This window comes from Penaeus japonicus, unplaced genomic scaffold (assembly GCF_977035675.1).
Source record: "Penaeus japonicus unplaced genomic scaffold, GWHDUDI00000001_assembly GWHDUDI00000011, whole genome shotgun sequence".
Lineage (NCBI taxonomy): Eukaryota > Metazoa > Arthropoda > Malacostraca > Decapoda > Penaeidae > Penaeus > Penaeus japonicus.
The window spans coordinates 40121303-40133802 of NW_028234413.1; the positions used below are offsets into that span (position 1 = coordinate 40121303).

A 12500-nucleotide genomic window follows, 5' to 3' on the forward strand; every position below is an offset into this window, starting at 1 on the left:
TGTGCAACGAGATTGCGGTTGCCTCTACACTTAATGGCACAATAGTGAAAAGGTCTCAACATCCTCCACATCTGTTTTGGCAAGAGTGTGCTTGGATTGGTTAATTTTTTGATGATTAGCTGTTTGAGTACTTCCGAGTGCTGAAGGTGTGAAGGCCATGGTAATGCTCTTATCAATTATCATTATTATATTTTTTTGTCTTTTTTTTTTTTTTATCTATTTATTTTTATTTTATTTTATTTATTTTTTTTTTTTTTCCCTTTTCAAGAAAGAAAACATTACTTTCACAGACAGAAATCATAAAATCTCATGTATTTTAACCTATGTCGACACCAATACCATTCAGTACGTCTAGTGGAACGAGGGAGACTCACCCATAACCAGTTTTTCTGCCTAACTCCAGCTCATTTATACATTTAAGAACAAAGTTTCATCCACTTTTTGATGTTCCTTCATACTGACTTACATTGGGTACTGGTATGGCTATGACAATGATTAGACAAATCATTCCTTTTAGTCTCCATGAGGGAGAAATATCTGCTGTACACTCATTGTAATATCACTATCACAAAGTCATGGAAGAAAAAGTGTGAAGCTTGTCCAAACATTTTCTTTTTTGTAACACTATGTATGTTCCTCCTACTAACTTCTTTTGTCACTCGGCAAAACAGCCAAACTGGCTGTGGCACCTTACGTGGTTCGTATATGGTCAAAAATGGTCATGGAATCAACGTATTACCGCCTGCCTGCAGTGGGTTAATGTGATTAGAAAAATCAGGGACCGGATCCAAGAAATGCTTTGAGATATTGCAAGTCCTCTTTTGGTTGTAAATGAAGCAACTTGCAATGCCAAATTTAGACCAACTTCTGCGACTGTTCAACCCTTTTGCAAATTCCTCAAGCAGGAACTAAAACGCTCATATATTATATTATAGAAGATTTATGCTCTTCCTTGCTTTCTCAGAAAATATTAAAATATGTAAGATGTAAATCTAAATTAAGACGCTCCTTTTAAATACCTCTATTTTGCCAAACTAAGGAAAGGTAGAGGATTGTTAGCCTTTCCCAAAGCATCAATAGGTGCGGAGGTAAGAGCAAACATATGTCCACTAAATGGTAGCTATGTTGTTGTAATTGTGATTTTAAGTTTCATCACCCTTTATACTCTCCTAATTTAGCTTAGAAGTTATCAGACATCCAATAAAACACGAGAGTAGTTCCTTGAAAGTAGGGTTAAGTAATCAACAAGCAGTGTCAGATTTTATCTGCTGAAATCATCCATTCCAGCACTTAATGTCATTCATGAACTGATTTCACCAGCTCTGTTCTTTGAGCAGTCAAGAGAAGACCGTTTATTCCTTTAGGTGAGAGGTGAGGAGGGCGGCATAGGACTCTACATGTTTTTGTAAAAAAAAAAAAGGGTTTGGCTCTGTAATGATTGTATATTGGGCAGTAATTGGTAGACACACTTTGAGAGCGTGCATCTCATTGGCAGGCTAGTGTGGTGACATGTCTTAAAAGTCGCAGTTAAAACAGCTTCGTGTGGATCAGGCTGCTGTGGGAGTCTGCAAGTTGCACCGAGGTGGATTTGCAACCAACCGTCTTGGATCCGACCCCAGAAATTCATTTTCGCTTCGTAATCAGTAACCTTACCCCTCTCCCCATCCAATAGCTTGGGGACCCTTTCGTAAATTCCATTTATTGATAAGAGCAACGTAGGATTATTTAAAACTGGCACTTTTTGGGCAGTTCACTACTACAATTATATCATTTAAACATCCAGTGAACTGATTCCAGGCTCATTCCATTTAATAAGCAGATTACTCATAATTTGCATGTTTATCCAACAGGCACTTTTCCATCACTATATTCAGGTTGTTGAATTCTGTGTCAATTTAATGGCATTGTTTAGATTTATAGTGTTACGCCGGCCACCTCGTCTATCTGCCACCAACACGAGGCAGGCTAGGCAGACGGCGTGCTAACCACAGGGTCGTGAACACAGAACAGCCAAGAGGCACCGAACACCACAGCGTCCCAGAACACCACGAGGGGAAACACCACGTGGCAAGGCAGGGCACGAAATAAACACACGGGAAACCAGCACATCACACTGCACAATACAGCTTATAACAGGGCAACACAAAGTATATCAGATCACAAGGGGCACACGCGAGGTCTTGCGTAGCAATAGTATTAAGGAGTAATTTAGATCTCTCCTGTTCCCTACTTTTACTTAACCCATTGACCACTGTTTTAATAAAATATGTATACAGTCATGTAACGGGTTTATGTCGTATGGCACGGTGCCATCCGCATTTACGACATATGCTGCCTTGACAGCAATTCATGCTGAGGAAAGATAAACCCCTAGGTTTAAGGCATCAGATTTGCTAGTACAATAGTACAGCTTATATGATAGGAAAGGTGTAAAGTCCCTATTCCTCTAGCCAGTCATGGGATAATAGTAGTAAAGTTAGAAATGTGGAATATGTTGTTCCCTTTTTAGGAAAAAAACAAACAAAGCCATAAATGGGACCTTCTATGATAAAGAAAGTATAAAAAGGAAAATCCTACACAGGTTTACTCACATGATTTCAGGTCTCCAGCGTTATGTGCACAATTTTGACATGGATTTTCATTGCTTATAGACTATTGCAGGATATTTTTTTTAACCTAATTCACAATATACTTATTCTCAAGCTGAGGGGAATCCCAGACCATACATTTATTTGTTTACATATTCATAGTGTATTTTGCACAGTATTGCCACAATTACTGTGTATTGATTCAGTATTCCACTAAAATTTTACCCCCTTTTTTTGTCAAAACCTAATGATAAACTCATAAAGCAGTCTCAAAAAATCTCCCAAAGCATCAGATATCCTTGATTCATAGTGCATATCTAAGGACAGTGATAAAAACTTCAGGTGTTATGGACTTGATCGATTCTAGTCCCTTCAACGTTCCAGAATGCATTCCCGTTCCGCGAGCTTATTACAAGAGACGAATGGCACTCCCATAAGCAGTCAGCCATTCTTAGGCCTAGTAGTCTGTAATCTAACCAGCATCCCCTCACGGCCCCTCATGCTGATGATGATAATGTTGATAATGGTAACAATAATAATGAGGATTTTATTGTTCATTTTATAATGATTGCAATGGTAGTGATGACAGTGAACAATGGTAATGATAATGCTATTACAAAGAAAAGAACAGGAAAAGATTCTCTGCTTGCATGCATGTAATTGAAGCAAACTGCATAAAATTCTTCATTTTCTCATCTTTTCTGAGCTCTTTAGGAATCTTCTCCTGATTTCATTACTAGATATATTTATAACACGAACATAATGTCGAAGATAGCATATCGTTTATGGGTTTAAGAAACACTGATGCATCACTTTTTGTAGAAACTGTATTCCTCTATGACTTTGGAATTCTTTTCACTTTTAGATTAGTATTGGGAAAATGGTCTATAGATATCGGCTTTTCTCTGATTAGAAGATAATGCAAGTGAATACAAGGAATGATACATTATTATAGTAAAACTATATTTCCAGTGTTTTTAAGGTAGAAGTATGGAAGAGAGAAGTTGTTGACCCATTGCAGACGAGTGTCATGGCATACATGACGTAGGAGCTTTGGCCTGACGACGGGCGTCATGACGTACATGATGTTCGGAGATTTTGGATCACTGTGCTATTTTATTTTGCTATGAAAAAGGAATGAGTGATGATGGCTACTGCAGTCATAATTACTATAATTACCGTAATATGGTGCTAGCTTAACGTCCAAAACCTAGATGGCAACACTTTTTCCTAGCACCAGCAGGAGAGAGAGCCTTGAATGGCACCCATCCATAGTCTCTAGCAAGCACTGTCTCTATAGAGCAATGGCACACACTAAGTTGATGAACCCTTGCTCTAAAGTACCGCCGATGAAGGATGTGCAGGCAGAACGAGAAGAGGAAGGTGACTCAATCCATATCTTCTTCTTCTCAGCTTATCCCTATTTGGGGTCACCGTTTTTGATGAGCTTTCTCCAAGTACTCCTATTGTATACTATTGCTATGTCCAGTGTCTAAAATGTGCTCCTGTGCCAATATGGATGCCTTTCACTGTGGCACTCACAGTCACAAGCACAGGTTTCATTCCTCTTCCCTACCTCTTCTTGTTATCTTTATTGTAGGTGGTTATATGTTTCGTATTTGTTCATGACAGCACAAAAGTACGAAAAAATAAAGTTGCCTTTTGTCCTCCCATAAAACAGCAATACTTCTATCCCACTGAGTATAAAGAAAATAATGAGCTAATATGGATAATATATTACAATTTTAGTCAACTGCACCACTGATAGAGCTTGTCATATGGCACATATAAGTCTCTAAACTCAATAAAACACACAAAAAACAAAAACAAAAAAAATGCTCTAGTTTTACAATGAATGACTGAAAGAGAGTGGGATGATTCTAATTATATTGCTTCAAGCGGTCTCTCTCTAAAATAAAACCAATCCTGGAGGCTGGGCAAGCAAATTTATCTCCGTCTGCAATGGTTTAATGAAATAATTCGTCCAAGAATACATTTTCGAAAGGTAATGAAAACATCACAGGTTTTGTGATTGATTTCTAATTCATTAAACCCACTTAAATGTCTGATTCCTTCTCCATGATGTTGGAGTCTAGAATATAGGTGTCATTTCTCCCAGAGCACTGTACTGAAATATTTCTTTCCTCCTTTTACAGGACTTGTAGTATCTACCTATGATGTGTTGATGTTCACCAAACCTCAGGGTTACGTGCCCACACTGGGAGCCTACGTCCGCTCTACTGTTCCCCTGGCCGGTGCAGGTGCTGCGTTTGCTGCCGTTACCTGTGCTTCCACTGCCCTGAGAGGGAAGGATGATAAGTACAACTACTTGCTCGGTGGAGGATCCGCTGGTGGCATCATAGGAGTAGCTGGTAAGTTGCCGTCATGTTGGTACTCTCTGCGGTGGGCGTTTAAGCTCTTCTCTTTCTTCTCTTCCCTAGGATTTGGTAAAGATGGATTGAATATCATTGCTTTATGGAGCCATTCTCTTAAAAATGGTACTGGTGCAGTTAAAGCAGCTGTCTTGAGAAGATGTATATCAATTTTTTTATGAATTTTGTATTGGTTTCTGAATATGATTGTAGAATTCATGTTTAAAATGGTCTTTCCTCTATGCTGCTTAGTTTCATGTGCTTTAGTATGCTATTCAATATTTAGTCATACAGCATAAGGCGATCACGTTTTTCCTTATTTTTTCATAATCACTACAGCAGATTATTGAAAGTGAAAACTTGGGAATAAAAATAATCCAAAATACAAGACTCAGATCATATGCCCAAAGCCTTGCCTCCTCACCATCATTTTCCAGGCATTCTTTTTTTTTTTTTACATTAGTTTAAATATATATGTTTAGTTTATATATTTATTCCTAATCAGCTACACTCTTCCAGCACGAAGCTTCCGTGTTGGAGTGCCAGTCGCCTTCTTCCTGGGCGCAGCTGCCGTCATCTACAAGGACTCAAAGGAGAACGGCTGGGAGCTCTTCCCCAAGATCACCCACAGAGTTGGCTCCTTTGACCACGTTAATTACGACTTCACCCTCCAGAAGCCATACAAGTAAAATGGGGCGAAATGGGGCTTATTTCTGTCGCCAGCTGTAAATTACGAAAGGAAAGGGGTTTTCTGAGATCGGTCTTTTTTTTTTTTCTTTCTTTCTTTTTTTTCCTTTTTATTAGGAAATACAATGCTTCAAATTCTTGAGATGCGTGGATATAACTTGGAAAATGGACTTTGGAAGAAATTAAGTGATAATTCATTCAGAAAAATTTACTGTGGAAGAAATTCAATCATAATTCATTCATGGTTTAGAAACGACGAAAATGGTTGAACAGCGTTATAGCTCGGTGCAAAGTTAGTATCATGAAATTAATTACCATACCTAATTTTAGGAGGATGTTGACAGTGTAAATAAATATTTATATTAAGACATTACTGTGTATACATATTTCCTTTTCTTTAACCTTTGGGAATTATCATCTATTTAAATAAAGCTTCTTGTAATAATATCTTGACAATAAGGATGATATGATAATGAAAGTTATGTCACAAATATGGTTCAAGTATGTCTTCAATAAGCTTGTTCTAATAAGAACCAGTTGTATTTGTTTTGTTAATACATTTACAACTGATTTATAGAATCCTATTCCCCAGAACATTTTAAAGAAAGGTGAGAATTTAGAAATGCACTTATTATTATTAACGTGAAAAAAAGAAAAAAAAAATTGTCAAGGTATATTTTTCAATTTTATTTCCTAGGTGAGTACAAGATTTTGAGATATACGAATGATCTTTACCTTTAGAGCAGAGGAAGTATATTTGCAACATTGATAGAATAAAGTCTATACTGAATAAGATGATAAACTTGAAACCTACTCTAATGAAATAGGAGGAAAATAAAAAGAATTGTATGTATTCTATAACAACTATTTATTGACCATTTAAAGGAGAATTTATTAATGCCATAATTATGCAGAACTTCAATTAATGTTCATACATTTTCAAATAAAACCAAGTAGCAAATTTATCCAAGTGATCATAAACTTGACTTCATAAAAGCATATATTAATAACCATTGCTTAGTGTGAAGTGGAATAAGGATGTCATTCTTTGCTCCTTGGCACAGTATAGTTCTTCAAGCCTTCGTAAATGGCCCTGCAACAGAGAAAGACGAAATCAGAATCATCGTAATTTGTGCTACATTCTCTTATTTTACGAATCTACCTTTCTCGTCCCGGGGGGAAGATAAATAGTTTTATTTTGCTTATCTCTCTCTTAATTTACTACATAAGCTTACGTCATCATGGGATTGACTCCTAAGCCACACCAGTCCTTGAAGTCGTCGTCATCGATAGCCCAGTTCATGGCCCCGAGGTATCCCATCTCTCGAATATAGGCCATCTTGATCTTGAGACTCTCAGGGTCTTCGTAGCCAATCCACTGGTCACCTGGAGAAGAAGGTCATCTCTGATTGGCACATATTGTTTCACGTCAGTTCATTTTGAAGGATCAGAAATTATGTGATATTTTCATATGATTAAAATGAAGTGTTTTTGTTAGGGAAGGATTTTTTTTATTGTGAATTTAACTAGTGATTCTGATGATATGTTAGTATTTTGTTTGCTCTTCTGTATAAGTGAAGAGAAATCTTTTGATTAACTCAGTAGGTAGTGGCATATAGAGATAGAAAAGCAAAATTGAAATGGAAGTTTTACAACACTTTATTTGAAGATTAAATCATTATTAAATATGATAAGTAAAAAGAATAATACTGAAAATAGAGTGCTTGTAGTTTAAACATAAACAAATACATATATTAAAGTATGTAAAACTGGTCAGTGCAGCTTCAGTGATTTTATTCACATATACTGAAATACACTAGAGTGTCCTAAAGCTTGAATGAGAATAGACCAAAACCAAAATTGATTTTACCTTTGTATGTATAAGGAACCAGACCTTCATTATCCCATTCCCTCTTCCACTCTGGGTCATTCTTCAAGTTTGTACAAATCTGAGGGAATAATATTTGTTTAGTATTATGTTTACAGTGCTCCAACAAAAGAGAATTATCATCAGGGTTCAGAATATGTATCTTGGTATATCTCTTAATGTGTTCGTTTATAGGGCCATTATGTAAACAGAGAAAGCAATTGCTACTCTGTGGTCACATTCGTTCAGATAAGTTTGTGTGGTTTACATGACTGTCTCTTTGAACAGCCTGCTAACCTCACTACATATACGAATATGAGAAATTACTATTCGTTAGCCTCATTCAATAGAGTAAGTTATACTCTAATACCATTTAAGATATGGAAAAAAACTGATCGTAAACATCATTTGTCTCCAGAGTTTCTTAATAAGTGGCGTACATGAGTTCTAATGATCTCTCAACTGCTTTTTTTTATTAATCACTCATATAATCACCCACCTCAAAGTAAACCAGGACCGTAGGATCCCCTATTATAGGCCCCGGATTCCCAGACCCAGTGATCGGGGCGTGAAGTGCGTGTTGAGAAGGATCAGCTAACGTGAAGCTCCGTCCGTAGAAGGGGACTCCCAGCACGAGCTTGTCTCGGGGGCATCCAAGTTCCTCCCAGAGGAGGGAACCGTCGTTCTGCTCATGATGCGTGATATTTTGACAGTATTATTTAGAGCTTGTTTGGTGTGAAGAATTATAATACCGTAAAAAAACAATTCTGTTATGTAATAATGGAGGGGGGGGGTTTGTCAACTCACCAAGTTTATTTCCTCTAGAATACCGAAGTCTATGTCAGGTCTTCGATAGAGCATTGAATGCACGTCAGCCACGTCATTCCACACTCCTCTCAAGTCATAGCCCATGAGATGAACTGCATCAACTGCTCTGGAATGATATGATTTTACGTTTTATTGTGTATGCATATATTCACGATCATTAAAGCATAAGAGTAAATTTGACGTGCTTATAGTATGATGCATTATTGAATAGTTAAATTTAATCATTACAGTACAACCCTTAGAAAGATAGCCACTGGTATACCTCAGTGAAGCCATAATTCTATATATCCAAATACCGAGACCACGAAATCTGATTCCTTTTAACCATCGCCATTAATTAACTGTACCTGCAGAGTTCAGGGACGCTATATCCATCATGCAGTCTATATCTCACAATTGGAACGGCCATAGTCAGCTCTAAGCTTTGAGCCTCTGCATCCAGGGCCGCTCGTAGCTCATCCATCTGATATACGAGACATCAATCGGATAGCATTACGTTTTATAGTGACACAGGTAAGGTAATTGCAGGTATGATATTTTTAATATATGTCGGGATAAAGAAATGAACTTGCCAGTAACCGAAAGTTATCCTTGTCTTCGGGCGTGTCGGGATATTCCCAGTCTACGTCGACACCATCAAAATTATACCTCGTCACAAGATCTGGAAATAAGACACGGTCATTCGACGACTGCGCAACGCCACCAGGTCATCAACATTCAGAAATCTGTACGAAGAAAGCGCTAGTTATTCACCATTTCTTCAACCAGTTCCTCCCCATCACTCACCTACGATGCTCTGGACGAAGACGTCTCTCTGTTCCTTGCGGCTGGCCATCTGGGAGAAGACCTCTGCCGTTCCGCTGCCGCCTCCGCCGACGCCGATGGTCGCCGTGAGGTCTGGATAAGTGTCCTTCAACCCGACGAACCTTTCGTAACCGCCAGCGTCGATGTCGAACTTGAGGAGAAGCAATGGTTGTGTTGATTGCATTTGCACAGGGTCGTGGCAGTCTAAAGGTGTGGTTATATGGGGTGTTGAAAAGAAATTGGGGAAAGAAAAGTGTATTATTGTAAATTATGGAATGCAGAACAGAATATTTGAAATGTATAGAATGTAATTAATGTAATTGTAAAGAATTGCGAAGATCTCAGGGCGGGAAAATGTTGTGTTATAATTACAAGGGAACACAGTTCTTTTCTAATTAAATTAACTTTAATTTCTAAGCACACCTTGTGACATTACACTTTTCTTATCAAATAATTTAATTTCCAATACATTTCCGCTCTCGTATAGTTTAAATTGCTGATCAAACCTCGTGCCTCTAGTTTTCTAACCGAGTAATGTCTCACTTCTAATTAAAACCCCCCATGTGACCTTACACTGGGGTTAGAAGGCATGACCTCCCACGTGTCGTTAGAAAGGTCAGCGAAAGCGTAGATGATATGAGAACAGAGGACACCCGGGATGTCCTCGATCTTGTAGCTGGCTTCTCCCGGGCGGTGGACTGTCCCTGCCTGGTAGTAGCACACACGCCTTGCCGCTTTGCCTGGCTGGGTTTCCGGTTCGACTGGAAGTGGAATTGATGGTGGTTGTTTTTGTTGGATGATTAGAGTTATCGAATGGTTGTGATTGGAATGTTGTTAGGGTTTGATATGGTTTGTATGTTGGGTTGTTATTGTGATTACTACATTGTTCTGATTGATTTATTGTTATCATTATTTTGAATTATTGTTATAGTTATTTTGAATAATTATCATCACTTTTGAAGCATTATCATTAATATTTTGAATCATTGTTATCATTTTCAGTTATTGGGATTATCTTTTAGAATTATTGTTATTATTCTTTCGAAGCATTATTATCATATCATGGCCATGTCGATGATATACTCACAGCTGACTAAGAAAACATAAATATTTTTTCTCCGCTTAACTTACCTCCCAAGACGAGAACTTGAGCTTGTTGCAGGAGTCCGCAAGTCAACATTAATGACAGCCATAGCACTGCCACCCCGTGTTGATCTGCCATTGCTGATGTTGCTGGGGGTTGGGAAGTGGGGGTGGAAATTGTTTGATGGCTGTTTCATCTCTCTGTATTTTTGTTGTTGTTGTTTGTTTGTGTATTGTGTTTGTGTTTTTATAGTATCTTTGGTTTTTAGTGTTTCGCTGTCTCACTTTTTTCTCTTTCTTTCTCTCTTTCTCTTACTCACTCTTACTTTCTTTTCTCTCTCTCTCTTTCTTTCTCTTTCTCTCTCTTTCTCTCTCTCTCTCTCTCGTTCTCACTCTCTCTCCCTCTCCCTCTCTCTCTTTCTCTTTCTCTCTATCTCTCTCTCTCTCTCTCTCTTTCTCTCTTTCTCTCTTTCTTCTCTCCTTTGCTCGTTCCCTCCCTCCCTCCCTCTCTTTCCCTCTCCGTAACTTCCTCCCTCTCTCTCTCTCATTAATTTTCCGTAGTTCGTAAACACGCCATAGAATTTGACCGCTATTTTGAGTCATATTTTACTACCATTTTTAGTTATATTTTACAACTATCTTCATAAATCAGCTGAAAAGATTCATCACGGTGTATGCATTATGTCATTCGCCATTTTTCAATGACAGTTCTTTAAGCTCTAGGTAAAAATATGAAGCTTTACTTGTCAATACATCTGAACAAGAACAACAAATACACCCGTTGTATCAACATCTCAAACAAGAAACCATAACTACACAAGTTATTCCATACAGATATTATTCAACAAATACCGCAAAAAACTCTTATGATCTAATTACGTGAGAGAGAGAAATCCATCAAAATATTCCATAATTATAACCTGCTTACCGAAGTACAGCTCCTATGGTCCTATGGTATGGGAATGGCGGTGATGTTTGTTGCTTCCTTTGAGCGCGTCGAGTGAGGAAATTACGTGACTGCGGTGCACGCTTATCACTCTGGTTTATCTAAGTATTTTATGCATCGAGAATTCGTTAGAAATTATGTATGTGAAAGATGAAAATGGTTTGTGCATCTGATGTGCTTTTCATTTTTTTTTTCTCTTTTGTGTACGTGTGGACCAGTGTTTTTTAGTTTGTACAGTAGTATGTATTTGTAGAGACTGTATTAAAATGTGCACTAATACAAAATGGGAGTAGAATCGTACCTTTTTTTTTTTTTTTGAGTTAGTCCTGGGAATCTCCACGCTGGAAATCATCTGGTGAACGTTATCACTGCTGAAAGAAGTACCCGCTTTTGTCAAATATTATAGCTTGTTGCAGTGAAACGATATTGCATCTCTGTCCAGTAGTCCTCATTTCTTATCATTATGTATTAACTCTTTGTTTTATGTAATATGTGTTTTATTACTTACGCTATGATGATATATCATTTCCGGAACATATTTGGCATGTAAAGCTGAATTCTAAAATATTCCTTTTCGTTTCGGTCGCAACTAAAACTCTTAAGCTTTCGCTCGCCCCCCCTTCCCCCAAATTGTATTTTTCTATAGATGTATTTTCTCATCAGCTTTCAATATGACTTCAGTAAGTTTATTCAGGCCAGTAAAAATGCAAATTCAACTTTGCATTTACTGCAGGACTTAATCAAGCAGTTTAACAGTGAACACATTATTTTGTAGATGGTGGTGATGGTGATGATGGTAACAGAATTGATGGTGATGATGGTACAATGATATTGAAGATGATAGTGATGATATTGCTATTGTTATTTGTTTCGTCTGTTCCGACTAATAATGGCTATGTTATTGTTATCATTATCATTATAATCATCATCATCATTATCATCATCATCTCATCATCATCATCATCACCATCGTTATCATTATTATCATCATCATCACCACCACCATTACCATCACCAACATTATTTTCATTATCACTAGTATTAGTATTACTGTAAGCAAATCAAAGGGGAAAAAACGGTAAACCTAAATCCAACAGAAATCAAACAGGAAACCATAACGTAACAAAGAGTATTTCATTTCTAACCAAACCTGTTATCTTCTTCTCTGTATAACTGTATTAACATTTTTGTTGCAATATTGAATGCACGGATAACTTCCCACAACAGCGAGAAGTTGTGAAGTTACTGTGAAGTGAAGTGTAGTGTTGCGTAACTTCTTTACTACCACGTGCACTGTTGAAGTTTTTCGACTGTATTATTGGTGA

General features: G+C 37.5%; 3 protein-coding genes across 3 annotated transcripts in view; 1 reads left to right on the forward strand and 2 right to left on the reverse strand.

Annotated features, from left to right (window-relative positions):
• ND-B14.7 (NADH dehydrogenase (ubiquinone) B14.7 subunit) overlaps positions 1 to 6017 on the forward strand; it is an 8519-nt gene extending 2502 nt beyond the window's left edge. Inside the window, exons 2-3 of the mRNA XM_043021261.2 lie at positions 4745 to 4960; positions 5480 to 6017. Coding sequence (XP_042877195.1) covers positions 4745 to 4960; positions 5480 to 5649 — 386 coding nt within the window. The 3' untranslated portion in view covers positions 5650 to 6017. The remainder of the gene's footprint in view (positions 1 to 4744; positions 4961 to 5479) is intronic.
• A 486-nt stretch (positions 6018 to 6503) lies between these two features.
• The window catches only part of LOC122256512 (endochitinase), a 17035-nt gene continuing 11038 nt past the window's right edge, over positions 6504 to 12500 (reverse strand). Inside the window, exons 12-18 of the mRNA XM_086541455.1 lie at positions 12422 to 12500; positions 8690 to 8813; positions 8322 to 8448; positions 8014 to 8199; positions 7518 to 7596; positions 6883 to 7033; positions 6504 to 6740 (exon numbers count right to left, since the gene is read on the reverse strand). The exon at positions 12422 to 12500 is cut by the window's right edge and continues 52 nt beyond it. Coding sequence (XP_086397581.1) covers positions 6689 to 6740; positions 6883 to 7033; positions 7518 to 7596; positions 8014 to 8199; positions 8322 to 8448; positions 8690 to 8813; positions 12422 to 12500 — 798 coding nt within the window. The 3' untranslated portion in view covers positions 6504 to 6688. The remainder of the gene's footprint in view (positions 6741 to 6882; positions 7034 to 7517; positions 7597 to 8013; positions 8200 to 8321; positions 8449 to 8689; positions 8814 to 12421) is intronic.
• LOC122256515 (endochitinase) lies at positions 8867 to 11317 on the reverse strand. Its single transcript, XM_086542046.1, has 5 exons — positions 11158 to 11317; positions 10278 to 10379; positions 9720 to 9907; positions 9129 to 9297; positions 8867 to 9003 (listed from the first exon to the last, which is right to left on the reverse strand). Exons 2-5 carry the CDS (start codon positions 10366 to 10368, stop codon positions 8882 to 8884), a joined length of 570 nt encoding a protein of 189 aa, XP_086398172.1. The 5' UTR covers positions 10369 to 10379; positions 11158 to 11317; the 3' UTR covers positions 8867 to 8881.

What these genes read in the sequence shown, in the direction of transcription:
- LOC122256515 (XM_086542046.1), bottom strand. Translation starts at nt 10,368, where the DNA reads ATGGCAGATCAACACGGGGTGGCAGTGCTATGGCTGTCATTAATGTTG. An exon ending in TCATGCCTTCTAACCCCAGT is followed by an intron (nt 9,298 to 9,719) that starts GTAAGGTCACAT and finishes CTTCTCCTCAAG; the next exon opens with TTCGACATCGACGCTGGCGG. An exon ending in CTTCGTCCAGAGCATCGTAG is followed by an intron (nt 9,004 to 9,128) that starts GTGAGTGATGGG and finishes TCTTATTTCCAG; the next exon opens with ATCTTGTGACGAGGTATAAT.